An 18,029-nucleotide genomic window follows, 5' to 3' on the forward strand; every position below is an offset into this window, starting at 1 on the left:
ATTGTGGTATGTGTGCTGATAGGCGGCCAGAGGCCTAGGATCGCATATTCGCATGTGATTTATTTATGAATCTATTATAAAGTATGAGTTAAGATTTAATTCTTAACATTTTGACTTATGAGCTATATTGTATGTTGTATTATAACTATATTAGATAAGATTAATCCTTTCTTATATAGTTTGTATTTGAATGAGTTAAGAAAAATTCTTTTATCCGTGATAGGATGTATGATTGGGTGCTGCTCTTTTCTATCACGGATAACAATATTATATAATTAGTTAGTGTAGATGATTGTGATATAATTTGAGTTTGTATTTAGCATAGTTTGGTTATAAAATGTTATTTCTTAAAGTTACTATGAAAAAGTTAAGTTTATTTGTTTATTTAGGAAGGTTGTTTCACCAACCCACGGGTAAGCCCACTTTTTTTACGGGTAAGCCCACTTTTTTTTTAATTTATTTAATATATAGTTTCTATTCTAGTTTTAATAATAGAAGATTGTATTATTTTTGCTCAATTTAAATATAAATTTGTATTTTGTGGAAGACTTTGATTCTAAATTTGATTTCTCACATTTTATTGTTTCATCATTTTTATATTAATAAAATAACTATTAAAAATATATTATATGTTTATAGTTGCAATATAATTATTATATAAAAATATAAAAATAAGTAGACTTTATTCTATAAAAATATGTAATTTAATTTGAAGATTTAAAAATATAGATGAAAAATGTAAAAAAATTTAAATGAAAGGTCATTCTTGACAGGCTCAGATTGGCTGCTCCTACATTACTGGTATCTTTGTTTAGAGTCGGTAAAATGGCCTGATAGTGTGGATATAGGCCAGCCTACACAGATGCAGGCTGAAGTAACCCACACGTTGGGCTGACAAAGCCTACCCGTCAACGCCCACCTAAATAATTTTTTTTTAATAAAAAGCTATTATTATTTATATAAATTAGGTTTATTTTGAAACATTAATAAGTTGTAATAAAATAACATGAGCATTAATTTATAATTTAAGAAGATATTTTTTTTAAAAAAACTAACATTTTGTATGATTAATTAATTTAACTAGTTTCCTCATCCAATTAAGTAGATCTCCTATATCCGTTTTTATGTTTTTCCTTTTGTTTTCATTGGACTCCCATAGCCTTGAAGGGTTTTCAGGTGAAGGAGTCCATTGATTTGTGGATCATTTTACTTATTTTCAATAAAATTTTCTTCTCAACCGACTAGAGCAAGTTACGTTCTGGTTTTTCAAAGGACCATGGGGGTAGACATTAAAAGTGATAGTGCAAATAAATGGGAAAGAGTGAATAATGAACCATTGGTAAAAACTTGCCTGCCCATCTTCCTCTGGACAAGGCGTTTCTCTTCAAACTTTTTTGTCTCACTATATCTTTTACTTTGGCATTTTTCAGTAAATATTAAAAAACAATAATTGAGACCACATGAAAATATATAAATCCAACCATATCCAAATAACAATTCAAAATTCCGACAATTTCTACCCAACTTTTTGGATATTAACCGCACTTTAAGATTATATGTCTTAAACGCCTGGCACTGCCTGGTAGAAATTTGCTGTCACTAAACTGTGCCTTGGGCTATGGTGATTTATATGTCCCCATTTCCTACCTGTTTAAGAAATTTAGAGCCATGTTTGTTTAAGAAGAGGGGAAAAACAAAAAGAATGACTCTAAGCTACACTACGTCTTCCTCACGAAACTTTGGATTCATGGCAGATTTCCCTAGCTGGAATCAGAATCTGGGTCTGCATCCACAATATCAGGTAAATCATCATCATCGTCAGATGAACCATCATGATCCAATTTCGATGCAAATCCCTGATCCTTGTTCAAATCTGAGGTCCTTGGCATTTTGTCGCTTAGGTAAGCTGATTCACTGTCTTTGCCGATGGAGGCTTCTTGGCTTGATTCCATTTTACTGCCTGTACGAGGCACTGTGCTATCTGCAACAATCTTCTCAGGAACTGACTCAACAACTACAGATCTACAAGAAGCTTCAGCATGAGAAATGCTTGTGCAAGGTATGGGGTGAAATTGCATGGCAGATTCACCAGGACGATCTGATTTGTTGACATTTTCATCCTCAACAGTTGTCATTTCAATATCTGCACAAGTGGCAGTCTCGGACATCTTGCTCCTCTCAGGCTCTTTGGTGCTGGATGGGTCCTTATCTCTAGACATCCCAAAAGGCTCTTCAGGTTGCTTTGCCCCCTCGGCCAATGGCACGTCTGCCTCTGTGCCATCCTCCAGCCACTTTTGACACAAATCATCATCTGATTCAGGAGTATCGTATCCCACTTGCTGAGACCTAAAAGGGTTACTTATGTTCTGGCCACTAGCGCAGCCACCTCCAAAATTACTGTGAGCTTCACCAAAAGAATTACGACTTACAGAATAGTCTACCAATGGAAGTGCCCTTGGATGTATGAGCACTTCCAATGCTAGAAGTGCATAGGCACAAAACTCAGAAAGTTTCGTTCCAATTAGTTGTTTTCCTGCACAAATAGATTCCATGCAGTTAGTAACGGTTTTGTATTAAAGTTTCAAGAAAAAGCAGATATGAACTGTTCTCATAAAAAACTTAAAAGCCACCACATCTACTTTCATATTCACGAAGTGTAAACAGTGTCTGGTTAGCATGCAATTTTCATGATCCATAGTGACTGGAATTAGTCAGTTGATGGTCATCAAATTGCTGCAGAGACAAAATTTGAAACTAGAAACTACTTTAAATTGAAAATTTTGGACATAAGACCAAGGGTGACAATCTATAAAGGCTTAAGAATGGATTTCATGACTCTTATATCATGCTAACAGTGGCAAAAAATGCGCAGATAATACTGAAAAAGTATCGAGTTTACCATTAACACGAATGGGTACTAAGCTAATATTGGTGGTATGAGGCAGTATTCACCAAAATAACAGGAGGGCCAGAGCGGTACTCCAGAGACGAAATTTGAGTTACCTCCCTTGTTATCAGGGACCACCATAAGCTGTCCTAGATGGAATTAAGTTCAAATACTATATACAGTAGATTGGGGAATAATTCAATTTTTTTTGGCTTGACTCTCAAATGCTTTACAAAAAAGCCCAAGTGACAAAGCAAAAATTAGAAGACAAAACGTTGAAGAAATTGAAGCATAATATAAAATGAAGCTGAACACTTCCTCTCATCTGTAAGGTGTAAACACTGTCTTTTAACAGTCAATACCCAATTTTATATGACAAGAACTACTAATCTTCCTAACAGCAATTGCTACAAATATTTATTCTTGGGAGCATAAAAAATTTATCAATTATTTGCTACTTTAAGGAGGAATAAAAAGATTAACGATAATGACAAGAGTTCCATATCGATGAATAAAAGTACCTTTGTGGAATAGTTGAAGACCCTGAGCTAAATGTGGGGGTCGTGCTCGAGAAAATGAGAGGAACGAAGCCAAAAGAGCACGTAATGCAGCAAGCTGCAAATCAGCAGAAGTAACAGCAGACTCCTTTTGCTCAAACGTATTTATTTCCTCACTGACCCATCCTTCAAAAGAGTCAACTGCTATGACTATCAAAAGATTATCAACTTTTGACCTCCATATTTCACATTTTAAACTGCCAGCCTGTCGAAAGTGATAAAAGTGTTGTGCGCAAATTAATATTCTATTCAAAGCCCAAAAAAAAAAAAAAACGCTGCAATCACTTGGATGCATTAGCCTACAAGAAAATTTTAAGATTTTTGTAGAGCTGTTAATAGAGGATTTAATCAAATGTATTTCCGTAGGTTACCAGGGGATGTATTCATATCTATGGTTTGCTGATGACACTGCCCTTTATTGGAATGAGGACGAAGAGAATTTGGTTTTGTGTGTGTGGGGTCGTTTTGCTTTTTTTTTTTTTGGGGGGGGGTGGTGGGAAGACGACGCCATTTTTTGGAGAATAAGAAGAATTCTGTATCATCAGATTAAGATCAATTTGTCAGGATTTAATGTTTTATTATGAAAATCTTCAGATACTTCCCTCCAAAGCACATTGCCCGATTCTTCAACAGCCTCTCTTTTATGTGAGATAATGTTTATAGATCTTCAGTTTGGTGTCCTTACACAAGAAGTTTTTTTTTTTTTTTGGGCTTTTCCGATCATTGTGATTCTCTATTTTCTTGTTCCATCACAGGATGCATTATTCTCCTATATTCTAATTCCATCCAATAATTTTTTTCCTATTAAAAAAAAAGCCCAAAAAGAATGCAGGGTAAGGCTACATATAAGGAGACCCAAAGTAGGTCCAGCCCTCTTCGGAGCCTGCAAACAGTGGAAGCTTTGTGCTCTAGGCTGTCTGCCAGTCTATTACAAAAAGCAACGAAAAAGAGAAGTATTCTTATTCCTTCATTATTTGGGATAGTAGTTACTTTTGTAAATCTTAAGTCAACTAGCTAAAAGCAGAGTTAAAATTAAATAATAATGGTTATCACGAATCACTCATGCCAGCACTGTGTCAAAACAATCATTTTTTTGTAAAACTGTAGATCACCCATTTCAGATATCAATTAATCAAATGATTTTAAAAACTGTAGTTGTTTGGATAAATGAAAGTGTACAAGAAAGAATCTTTATAATTGTGGCTTACCAGGATAGCATTTTGATTGATTTTATGACGGTTGTCTCACTTTAAAGTTTGCACAAATTGATTTCACCGATGATGTGGAAATTGGGGGGGGGGGGGGGGACCTAAAAAGCCAATGAAGGAGGGAAACATCCATGAAGATGTGAAATATAACTTACCACAGTGATAAGAACCTCAAGCGCTTCAAGCACAGCTATCCTCAGAGAAATTGGAGTCGCTGGATAGTTCTTTGGAGCATCTGCTGCCGAAAAACTAACTTCATCATGCTCCTGATGCTGAAGAGAACCTGTCATACTCTTATGCTTCCTTTTTCTACTTTTTGGCTGTAGCAATGCTTTAGTAGCTGCATTTGAATTTGAAAGACTCGATGTGCCAGGACCCTTTTTCCTGATGGTACTCAAATCAACAAAGGCATTGTTGACCACTTCCTGTGCAAGGCATAAAGCCATTCCTGTTCACAATGACTCATTAGTAAACTAAAATGTTAATATTTTATTAGTACAAGGAATTATTCACTTTTTCTAATTGAAAAATGTTAGCATAGAGCCCAATGGTAAAGCAATTATTCCATTGAGCTTTTAGCCACAGATCAACAACATAGTTAAACCCAATGAAAGAAAAATGGAAATTTGAAAGTACACCTCCAATGGTTCAGAACAAGACAGTTCAAACAGCCACTTTGTCAACAAAATGATATCAACAGTAAGAAAGGAGACATCTTTGTAAAGAAATTGTACATACCAACACCCATGGATATAAGGAGAATTCTTGCGATAGAATAGACTTTGATTCTTAATTCTGGCAATGCACACGTCTTGAAGTACATTGTAATTATTCGAGCGGTCAAGGCAGCATGTGGTAACAGTTGACTGCATTACACATATTGTCAATAAGGAGAATTCTGCAATTTTGCAAGAAATAAAATGCACAAAAGATAAATGAGGAAATCAATCACACCCAAAGTCATACATGGTAGAGTGAAAGATGACAAGTTGATCAAGAAAAAAAAAGAACCAAAAAGGAAACCAATATACTTATCATAAATTGAAGCAATGAAAAAGGAAGAGGAAGCAAGAACGGAGAAAGCTTAAAAAGGATTTTAGTTTGGATAAAAGACATAACTGACAGACACTCCGCAGCACTTGGAGAACTAATAATAGCCAAATAATAGTAATCATATTCAGAACAAAGTTTTTTACAACAGAAGCTGAGATTGATATCATGAGTTACACATGACAAAAAAATAATTCAGTACCATTGGTTCAAATGGTCCATAATATGTGCAAGAACCTTCAAACTGATGTGTATTAAGAAGCAAAATTTGACAATTAAAGTAACAATATGAACAATAAATTAAATAACTAAGAAATCAAAACACAATAACATATGTACGGGACAATGAGGCAATAAATACAAATCAAATATCCATGAGCTAGAGCATGTTTTGTGAAAACATTGTGAGACAAATTATTGCAAGTTATAGACCTAGACAAAGAAAGTAAACTCAAGAAAGGCAAGACAGAGGCATCAATATAAATGACTTTTGACACATCAAAACTCTTCAGGTTCCAGAAAGTTCAATATTTCATTTATATCATAAGTTGCACTACCAACAGAACATTTCATCCTTTTTTCTTTTCATGGTTATACCATAGAAAGGAGGGAAAAAGGTATTAAGCACACATACCTGCCCACACCCTTCACAACAGCAGTGAGCAATTCCAGGGCATATGAGTGCAAAACAGGAAGTTCAGAACAAATATCCTCTTGCTGCTTGGCAGTCACAAAGGGCATTGACATTTGTGACAAAGATCCGTTCACCATCAGTACTCTGTCAACAAGGACCAATAACGTGCGAACAGGAACATTTACCTGGCAAATCATCAAGTTGATTTCCACCATTTTTCTAAATCAGAAAAATTTGTAGTGATACAAATTGGACCCTCATTCCTTCTCTTGAAGGAACTAAACGGTACCTTAAAGGGATAGGAGTTTGTAAGCATTGCGCAACAACAATGCAAAAGTGTAGAGACAATAGAGACTGATGACTGCTCAGACTTTTTTGTTGCTTTATAACTTGCTTTCTCAGCAGATATATAGCCTCCTAAAGCTGCAGGAGGATCTTTTCCAGGTGGAACCAATAATTTAACAAATTCATAGCGCTTGGTTTCTGCAATATGCGCAAAGTAGTCAACTACTGTCATTAACCACGCCAATAAATCAAATAACAGTGACATATACCTTCTTCTAGACCTTGAAAGGAATGATTCAATTGATCATTTATTATGACCAAAATTTTCTGCATCAACACAGACCAGCTTTCTGCATCTCCTCTTGATTTTGGAAGCAATGCTAGGGAATAAGCTAGTTTCTGGAATTACAAGACCAAACAAAAGCCAGAGAAAAGAGTTCAATATTCTAATGCATATTGAGAAGATACTCAATTTTATGTTGTCATGACTGTAATGAGATCATTATAATCAGGAAACAAGGTTGGTACAGGTGATTAGGGTATTTAAGATTTAGTCAGGGGTTAAACTTCTGTTAGCTCATGCAAGAGTGTCCCAATAGAAGTAGGATATTTGATATCATTTAGGGCTCATTTAATAAAATGGAAGGGAACGAAAAAACAGATTTTGAGGATAAATAGTGACTCTCGTATCCCCATCTTGAAAAAATAACAAGGCAATAGAAATTTTTATATAATGATCAAAAAAAGGTATAATAGAGAAATGAGGCCACTAACTTGCCAAGGCCACAAAGGATGCTACATAGTATAACCAATTATTTATTATTGTGTCTTCTTTCCTAAGCTTTTGTAGGCCAGCAACTTCAAGGCGGAGGAAATAATTAAACCTCAGCTTTTGTAGACAGTTGAGAAAGAGGAGGCACATTACCTTCAACAGATGTTGACTGAATCCTCCTGACAGAAGTTTAGAAGCAAGAGCAAATTCAACCTGCATGAATTGAAATACTCATCAAGCCACAATAACATTGAGAGGGGAGGCTGCCCTGAATTCAGAAGACACCCAATGCTCACCCATGAACTCCAACAGCGTATTCCACTAAGAAGCAACTATAGAATGTGGTTGCTCATTCAGCCTTCTAAATATAGTCGAGTTAATTTACCATTCGTTCACATAATGCAAATGATAGAAGAGGAAGATGCTGAACGTTTGTTTTACAGTTATTCATTGAATGTATAATTAGAACTGTCTGATTGCGGTGCTTGAAAGACCAATGGGAACAAGAAACATAGGGATTCAAATTTATAAGAATTCTTATCCATAGGATCCCTTTGAAAGTGGAAATTTCAAGAATGACCAGTCCCTTGAATCAATTAAGCTTTGAACTGGGATATTAGGCAAAGAAGAAACATACTCTGGCCTTACAAAAGCTTGGAAGAGAGATAATTCCCCACCCAAGCATCCTCCCAAAACCTGTTACAACAACCATTGCTAATCCTTAAAGAAATCGAAGACCCATAAAATTTACTTCTCCGGTCCTTAATGTAGGACCTAATTGTTGAATTGATTTTGGTCCTCAATATAAGACATATTTCTCATATTTATCAATTCTTCCTAAATTGTCCTTATTGATACTCCTTCAACCATAATCAACTAAAAAAGAGAGGGAGGATATTAAGAAAGATGATTATAATGTTTTAGAAAAAATGTCATATTTCATATAATTAACTAACTTATCTAACTTTATTAATCTAATCAAATTAACTAAATAAGTCTTATATTAAGGATCGAAGGAGTATATTACCAAGGAATTAAATTACCAGGGCTTACATGAGTAGCAGTGATTATTGGGTTGGCAGTTTCCCTGCATGCTATTGGGTTTCTGAACACCCCAAATGGCTATTCGCAGAGTCCCTAGTCTTGGTGAAGCAGAATTCAAGTAAACTATAGCAAGTGCCACATTCAAAAAGGGGCCTGCTTTTTCATCATACACTTTTCTTGATTTTTATTCAGAATTTTTGGCTCCCTGTTAATTGGAGTTGCTAAAACATAGGATACAAGTTGTGTCGTTGAAATATAGGAAGACATTAGGAATTATTTGTGATCACGAAGTGCCTATTAAGCATATAGGGAAGTTTTATCTAACTGTTGTAAGCAAGGTTATCAAGTCGGGATACCACTTGTGAATTAGAAAGCCTACTTTTTTCATATAAGAAAACATCAAAAGTTTGTACATATTAGCATAAAGAGTAAACATCAAAACACATCAAGACTAAAGTTATACAATGAGATACTCAAAATGATAGTGACTATATAAGTTCTATACACCTCCTAAAAGAATAAAAAAAGCCAATACATATCAAATTTCAATGACAAATAGTCCCCAAGATCAATTCAAATTAGTATAGTCACTGTCACACTTTAAAACCCTAACTTAAAAAGACTAAAAATATCATTCATCACTCATCATTATCTCCACAAGATCAACATCACTTAATATATCATCATCCTCCATTAACAACGTCACTTCTTCTTCATCCTCCTCCTCCCCATCTTCAACATTCTCATTACTTTTCCTATTATAGGTTTCCCATTGCTATTAGCTTTGACATTCAAGTTTCTTGGATCTAGACCCAAAAAAAAAACACTTAATAAGCATGATGGTATGTAGTTAAACTAGAATCAACCTAAGTTTGGTTTTAAATAAAATATTATACCTCTCTTCCTTTTCTTGCTTGGACTCCCTCATCAAGAGTGAAACTTTCATGTATATCCATCCATGACTAATCAATTAGCAAGCATGGATTTTCTTTTTCAGTAGTCTACTTATCATCATATTCAATATCTGATAAACAGATTGGATCATGTCTCCCCCCTTCTCCTCTCTACTCTTTTGTCTTATCTCAAGTTGAAGGTTGTACTTCTCACACACAAGTACATTAATCACTTAGTATACACTTGATCAAAGGTGCTCCAATTTTTCTCACATCCATAGTACTGCTTGTGAGATTTAAAACTCTCATGGCTACCTTTTGTTACTCCTTACCTTCTCCCTAATTTTTCAACCAAGAAACTACCAAAACAAATGTATTAATATTTTAGTAACGCTTTCTAATGATAAATTATGGATTAAAAATTAATTTCTAAGAAATAGTAGAGACAAGAGAAAGGTACTGCGTTGCTTTTTATCTCTATGGTATCCATTGTCATGCTCCTTCCAAAAAGCCTCTTAGCAACTTTGAATGCCTCAAGTTGTTGATCAGTTGCAAATAATCCTTATATCCAGAACCATTCTCTCAGTAGTTTCATATAAACCATAATAAATTTTGTTGTCCATATTAAATCTTTTGTCCTAATGGAACCTACTAAAACAATAACTAAGTTTTGTTTTTCTAACATACACTTAAAGAATAAATATTTAAAGCGCATAAAGCTTACTTAGGATTAAGATAGTAGATAGCCGCATAAAGAGGCCTATGTAGTTGCAAATTCCAATGAATATCAATGATCTTCAACACCTTCTTATACCTTGATTCCTTCTTTTCAAAATTTTCAGCAATTTCATCTTTAGCTCTATCCATGGCTTTATAAATATATGGCATGGGTCCTTAACTTGTATTGAAAGTATTCCAAGGGAACAGAATTAGCTAGATCAATAGTGACAAAATTTGCAACCGCTTATCATACATTAAGTTGCATATTACAGCAAAAGAATGCTCTCCGGACTTGTAAATGGTGAAATAGAACCATATATTTATGAAGCAACGGGTAGAGCCAAAAAAAAAATTGCTGAAAATTTTCAAAAGAATGAATCAAGGTATAAGGTGTGGAAAATCACTGATACTCATTGGAATTTGCAACTATATAGGCTTATCCATGCAGTTACTTACTAGCTTAATCCTAGGTAAGTTTTATGCACTTATTGCTCAAGCGTATGTTAGAAAAAACAAAATTCATTTATTGTTTTATTAGATTCCATTATAACAAAAGACTTAATGCGGACAACGAAATTTATTATGGTTTATATGAAAGTATTGAGAGAATGGTTCTGAACAGAAGGGCAAGATTTGCAATTGATCAACAACTTGAGGCAAGGCTGCTAAGGGGTTTTTTGGAAGGAGCATGCCAATAAATACTACTAGAGACCAAAAAAAAAAAAAAACTATAGTACCGTTCTTTAAATTCTACTCCTCTGGTCCTTAATATAGGACCTATTTCTCATATTTATCAATTCTTTCCTAAATTACTCCTATTAAATAATTAAATACCACAATAATACTTATTACTCATTAATAATACACCTACATATTTTATAAAGTGAGTGAGTATTTACTACTCATTAATTCCACATAGTCATCAATTCTACCGTTTTATATTTTTAATAAAATAATTTAAAATATTTTTTGAAATGTTAGTTTTTTAAAGAAGTTTTAACTGAGGGTATTTTGGGAAACATATGCCATATTTATGATTATTACCTAATTTAACTAACTTCTTTAATTTAATCAAAGTAGTTAAATAAGTCTTTTAACTAAGGGTATGTTGGGAAACATATGCCATATTTATGATTATTACCTAATTTAATTAACTTCCTTAATTTAATAAAAATAGTTAAATAAGTCGTATATTAAGGACCAGAGGAGTATTATTTTTCAGAATTTAATTTTTAAGCCCAAATAAATCTAAATTTTCAAAAGCATTTCTAAAATACTATTGCATTTGTTTTAGTAGCTCTTTGGTGGGGAAGTTATGGAGAAGGTAAGGAATTACAAGAGATAACCATGAGAATCTTGAGTCCCACATGCAATGTTATCGAATGAGAGAAATTGGATATTAGAGCATCTTTGATGAAGTGCATATTAAGCAAAGAAATCACTTAAAGCAATAAACGTTAAATGTAATTGTTTGTTAAGTACAACATTTAAGTTGAAACGAGACAAAAGAGTAAAGAAGAGAGGGGACTGACATATGATCCAATCTGTTTATTAGATATTGAATCTGATGATGAGTAGATTACTGAAAAAGAAAATTCATGCTTGCCAATTGATGGGTCATAGATGGACATATGTGAAAGTTTCACTCTTGATGGGGAAGCTCCCAGCAAGAAAAGGAAGAGAGGTATAATGTTTTATTTAAAACTAAACTTATGTTAATTCTAGTTTAAATATATATCATCATGATTATTAGAGTTTTTTTTCCTAAGTCCAAGAAACTTGAATGCTAGAGCCAATAGCAAAAGGAAATCTATAATAGAACAAGATAATGAGAATGAAGAGAACGTTGATGAGGGGGAGGAGGACAAATAAGAAGTGACATTGTTAATGGAGAATGATGACAAATTGAGTAACATTGATCTTGGAGATAATGATGAGTGACGAATGATGTGTTTAGTCTTTTTAAGCTAGGGTTTTAAAATGTGATAGTGACTTTACTAATTTGAATTAATCGTAGAGATTATTTGTCACTAAAATTTGATATGTATTGGCTTTTTGATTTTTCGGGAGGTGTATACACACCATATAGTCACTGTCATTTTGTCTATTTCACTATATAACTTGAATCTTGATGTGCTGTGATATTTACTCTTTATGCTAAATGCTAATATCCATAAACTTCTGACGTTCTCTTATATGAAAATTACATACATGTCATCCTTAATAATTGATACGTTTCAATATAAGTTTCAATATAAGGTTCGAAAAATAGACCTTCTGATTCACAATTCACATCCCCATTTGATAAGCTTGGTTTGAAGATGGATAGAAGAAGCCCAGAGAGACAACAATTAGGAGGGCCGAATAGACAGACAGTCTTTACACCCATGAAAAGATGTAGAGGATGATCAAGAAGGACACTCAAGGAAGTTATCAAATAGGATCTACTGGTTGATGATATATTTGAAAAATTGGTTTGCAATTCCCTTAGTTGATCTCGCCTAGTAAGATAAGACGCGTTCTTATTGTCAACTGGAGTTTCACAGTGTTCTCCAAGGTTTGTACTTCCCAAATTACCATTTATTTTATTTAGATTTTACATAAATCAGAATTCCTTGTTAAAATAAAATATTATATTCTTCAGAAATTTCTCATTAAAAGGGATTAGTGGAATTTGTTTACAACTCAATTGTACCAGAAAAACACAGAGAATGCACAATTTGAAACTATTAATTGAATATATTGAATTAAACATGTACCCGATGTTGCAACAAAAAGAAGAGAAGCTTACACTGTCATAATTACGTTGAACAGCAAATGGGAATGAAGTCATTATTGTACATAACAAATGCAGCGCACCTTCCTGCATGCAACACAACCCAGACAACAAATGAATCTCCATTAAGTTAAAAAAGCAGATATAAAAGAACTGAAAAGTAAAAACTAGGGCGATAAGCATGCAATGAAAGTAATATTGTCAGGTCAACTGCCTGCAGCATTCAGCAAAAAAGGGATTCATAATAAACTTTTGGTCTTCTAGACAAGCTAAGTTTTAACAGCAAGACATGTTCATCACTTCGCACTCTTGAGAGACAAAGCGAGGAAGAAGAGGGGGAGCAAAAGTAGAGGTATTCTGCAAACATTTTTTTTTTTTTTTATCCAGGAACAGGAAAACTACCCTGAGAAAACTGAGTACATTCTTTTGGCATTTTGCAGTGAAACAAATGGTTACTTACTTTTAATCTATCAACATATGTTGTTCATAATTATATTGGGCCTTCAGCTATAATTCACTCAAGATGAAGTCTCACTAGATGATGAAATCTAATCACAAATTCACTTCAAAACAAATGTTTCTCCCAGTCTCACTACATGATCACAGAATTTTTCTACTTCTTGTAAGTCCTGCCAAAAGAAATGTCGCCAACACAACAAAATATGTATCTTCATCCGTTTTACTTATTGAATTTTTTTATTAATTATTTAGAATTAAAAATAGAATCATAATCTTCAAATTATGCTAGTACTACTTACCAATATAACCTCTGAGCTCTCATCATTTAACAGCTTCAGAACTGGTTGAACAACTTTTGCAGCAAAGGAAGACCCATCTTTCTTAACATTAGGAAATCCACTCAGCCTATATCAGAAAAGAGTACGAGGCACATCATCAAGCTAATAGACTCAAGACAGATCATTTTTAATTGATTTCACCCAAGGCAAAGATGTATGAAAGTAAGAACCATGTTTTTAGTTCTGTTGAGTAATCATTCTTAACCAATTCTGTACTCCAATTATTGAAAACAAACCGACTCTTGAACAAGAAGCACTGAGCAGAAGATGGCTGTAGTAATATATTTTATAACACCAATATTTAAGACTCCAGAAAATGAATTTACATTATTCTCTCAAGCCAAAACTGCACAATTACAGTGACATTAATTCAAATAAAACGCAAAAGAATACCTTTCCCCAAAAAGGGAAAAAAGAAGTCCCATTTATAGTTCAGAAATTTAGCAAGCATTGCATGTGTGGAATCCAAATATTGGGGAACTTGACAATACTTTTATTAATGTATTTAGTTTAATAATTAATAGCATATGAAAAACTCACTAACCAATATGCATATGATTGTGCATATGTAGAGGTCAGTAAACAAGGTGTAAGAGTGAAACATTTTACTCATTGCACATCTTTATATATGCTAATCTAGCATATATAAAGATGAATATATATATATGGAGTTGCTAGTCTGGGGCAAAAAGGGATTTTGTCAATCACTACCAAACATGAGCATTTTACAGGACATGTCTACGATTGTACACTGATGAATAAGAAAAAATTTGAGTAAAAAGAAGGATCTAACCTTGAAAATAAATCAGACATCGAAGCAACAGAAGCCACCCTCACAAAATGGGAACTTGCTGGCGACTGTTTAAATATGTAGCAAGAAAGACATGTCACATATATGTACATAACAATAGCAGCAACAACCAAAATATATAAATAAATCAAATATGACTCAGTTCAAATCCAGACCCTCAACCATGTACAGAACCAAGTGATGCATGTGTTTGAGCATATGCATACGCTGAAAAAAGAAATGCAAATAGGGAGTCCAACCAAACAAGTTTCACACATAGAATAGTCAAATACTAGATGAATAAAGTAAAGACAACTGATTGATAAATGAATGCCACTTCAGGGATCATCTAGAGAAAGAGATCAACGACTGTATAAATGGTTCCTATTTTTCTTTCGGAGGTCATCATGCATCCCTCATTCAAAACCACCTTTCTTGTATCCCACGTTACCATCTCTTTTCCAAAATTCATCAAGAGTTGCAAGGATGCAGGGTTTTCTTTGTTCTTGCGTGGGAGAGACAAGTATATATATAAAGTTTAATCAACAGGAAATCCACAGTTAAAATTTGAAGAGAAAATGGAAGTTCCAGAAAGCTTACAAGCCAAGAAGCCAAATGCACACAAAAACAGCTTGATACCTGTAAAAACTGTAGCAACTTCTCGAACCATTCAGAGCAGGATTCTAGGAAACGAGGAGAGCTGCACTCTTGACAAGTAAACCCCAGCAAAGAGATACCTGCCCAACATTTATCTGGCTACGACATAGAAATATGACCATAAAATTCACATAAATGCACCTTCCAACATCCCATACTCAACAAAACTCGATTATAAATCAAGCATAAACTATTGTATGTGAAGCAGTAAAGACTATGAAAAATCCAACCATGGAACCAATAACACAGTCTAAAAATCACGGCTTTTGCTCATATGAAAAATTAAAAATGCCCCTATTCATTCAAAACAAAGTGCAACCATAGAATAATCATATTACCATGTCACTGGAGGTGAGAGTCAACATGCAGTCAACCCACAAATCAACAGCAGATTTCCATCGCTCAATTTGCTTTTGGCTCATCTCGTCAGTGATGGCTTCAGCAAGGAGATGGTGAGTTCTGACAATGGAAACAACACGTGAAAGCTCTGAGGGATTCGAAAAGGGATGCTTCTCATCAGGAAGGTGGTCTTTGATAAGGGTATGAAGCAAGCGAGGCTTGAGTGCCCCATCATACATGTCGCTGACGTGAGTGAAAGCCTCCATGGTAAGATTCGAAGCTTGAAGCTTACTAATACAAGAGTGGATCGAACTCTTGCTTCTGCTTGCGCTCTCTATAATGCAATGCTTGGTCTCATAAATATGCCTCAAGCATAACAATGTACTTAACTCTGAAGTAGAATAGCTGGACTAAAAAATCTGAAGGAAAAAAAAAAAGCTTAGAACAGAAAAATTAGCTGAAGAAAATGAACAAAGAACATAATAATCGATCAGAGCTGAGAGAATGAACCCAGACACTCATCTTAATGAAGGACCGAATCTGCAGAATGCTAATCAAAGCTGGAGAGAACAAACTCTGAGACGATGAGAAAGAAGATAAGAACGAACAAGACTACAAGAGAGATGACAGTGTCGACCGACAATGATGGAGAAAGTAGCAGTGCAGCAGACGGAGGAGGAGAGGTGAGAATCATGGAAACAAAAGGCATGGTCCACCAAATGAAGCAACAATATACTAATTGCCATGTTTCATTTTTCAATTCATAATTTAAGAAGAATCAAATGCCAATCATGATAATATTCATACCCAATGACATCACATAATGATTGATAAAATCATGCATCAATAAGTTACTATTCTTAAACCCACCATGAATTTTGAACTCTAGACATTTTCATATTCAAAAGTGTATGCTGCATAAGCATAAACGTTGTTCTCTTGTAAAGGGGTTTATACTCAAACATGACCCTGCAATTAACCAAGACTCTTTTAACCACCATACCTGTATGAAACAAGCTGAGGAATAACTTTGGAGATAATGGACGCAAACACACCCATGCAAGCATGTATGTGCGCGCATGCGTGTGTGTGTGTGGAGCAAAACATATAAAATAATCAACTTTTCTGATATGGAAGTGCATCCCACTCAATTAGCTAGACTTGGATTATGATCTAATATTTAAATGCAAATGATAATTAAATTTTCCAGGAAATATGAATATTCAGTAGACTAGATCATGTTTCACAAAATATGATTGAAAAAAATATATATAAAAACAACAATAACCTTAAAAAATTTGTAATGAATTGTTTTAGTATTTTCCAACAAGCACATAATAACAGCGCTGCTTAGGAAGCAATGCAAAACGCAAAACAAATGCATAAATAAGGAAAGCTCAATTTTAAATCGCCAAATAAAGAGAATATACAGGTAGAAACCATTTTCACAAACATTAATGGAAACTTAAAGAAGCCAAACAAGACACATCCTACACAAGCATTTTATCGAACAGCTGAACAGCATCTCCTAGAAAGTGCAGCGGGATCAGAATCAATTAATGGAAAAATCCATGATGTATGGCATTCAATCTCAATTAGCTAATTAAAAGTTAACAGTGAAATTCAAAGAATATTTTATGCCTTTGGTCCCAAAAGATAAAATGCCAATATCTTCGGTTCGAAAAAGCCTGGCTCCGGGGACAATTTTTTTGAAAGAGAAATAAATAGTTAAGTAAATTTAATTGTTGAGAGTGACGACCGGGGAGAGGATTATTGGCTGGAGTTGGATTGGGACTCCTCTAACGTTCAAAGGGAAAAACACGGCGACGGAAGAGATATAAGTAGAAGAAGAGAGAAACATGAAGCAGCTACCTGAAGAGAGAAGCAAGAAGACGTTCGTAGAACTCTGAAGCGACCCGACGTCCCGCAATGGAGGTGGCGGAACTCCGAATACTTGCCCTTGTGGTCAGCGCCGTCTAGTCCGGACGGAGGACGAGAGGCGACAATGCGGAAGAAGAGTGGCCGTAGAGAATGAAAGGAAAACAAGGTCAGAGAGAGGAGATGGCAGGAATTCAAATAGAAATATTGAGGAAAAAAAATGGCAATAAAAATTAAAAATGCCTAATGCACAGGGAGACCCAGCAGTACGAAAAATTGTTTCAATAGACCCAATCTTACATTGTAAATATGAAATAATAGTAAAATTTCTTAAATGCCCCTCAGTTATTCAGCCTCTTTAATAAAGGTAGACACGAGAAATTTAATGACAGGAAACTACGGAAGGAAGGGTCTACATGTGTGTGTGTGATTGGGATTAAAGAGCTTCTAACATTGGCAATCAAGTGAGTAACTTACTAAACTCTTCTTAAGAGTTGCGGATTGTGATATTCTTCATCTTCATCTTTACTGTATGAGTGGATAGGTTTGAGGAAGGGAGGAAATGAAAGGTGTAGTTGAAGATAAAAGATATTATTTGTAGGAGATTATGGTTGTAACACTCTAAATTTTAGACCTAGAAGTACCAGGAATAGTCTGAGATGAGCAGTCTACTGGATCCCAGTCAGTAGGAGTCCTAAAAATGTAAAAGGAAAATAACAAGATTTTCAGGGATTAAACTGCA

The 18,029-nt window shown here is 34.5% G+C and overlaps 1 protein-coding gene across 2 annotated transcripts; it reads right to left on the bottom strand.

The window, feature by feature from the left end:
- Nucleotides 1-1,450: 1,450 nt before the first annotated feature.
- On the bottom strand, nt 1,451-17,409 carry LOC114715048 (proline-, glutamic acid- and leucine-rich protein 1). 2 transcript variants are annotated; one of them, XM_028899853.1, is made up of 14 exons: nt 17,282-17,409; nt 15,409-15,828; nt 15,053-15,169; nt 14,417-14,481; nt 13,585-13,690; nt 12,842-12,913; nt 7,547-7,606; nt 6,891-7,020; nt 6,626-6,819; nt 6,337-6,521; nt 5,391-5,518; nt 4,808-5,100; nt 3,409-3,649; nt 1,451-2,533 (listed from the first exon to the last, which is right to left on the bottom strand). In XM_028899853.1, exons 2-14 carry the CDS (start codon nt 15,673-15,675, stop codon nt 1,761-1,763), a joined length of 2,631 nt encoding a protein of 876 aa, XP_028755686.1. In that variant the 5' UTR covers nt 15,676-15,828; nt 17,282-17,409; the 3' UTR covers nt 1,451-1,760. The 2 variants fall into 2 exon arrangements, with proteins under 2 accessions (XP_028755686.1, XP_028755687.1); XM_028899854.1 differs by lacking the exon at nt 17,282-17,409 and having other exon boundaries at nt 15,053-15,165; nt 15,409-15,455.
- Between the last annotated feature and the right edge of the window lie 620 nt (nt 17,410-18,029).

This window comes from Neltuma alba, unplaced genomic scaffold (genome assembly GCF_004799145.2).
Source record: "Neltuma alba isolate B1F8T4 unplaced genomic scaffold, ASM479914v2 tig00011573_pilon, whole genome shotgun sequence".
Lineage (NCBI taxonomy): Eukaryota > Viridiplantae > Streptophyta > Magnoliopsida > Fabales > Fabaceae > Neltuma > Neltuma alba.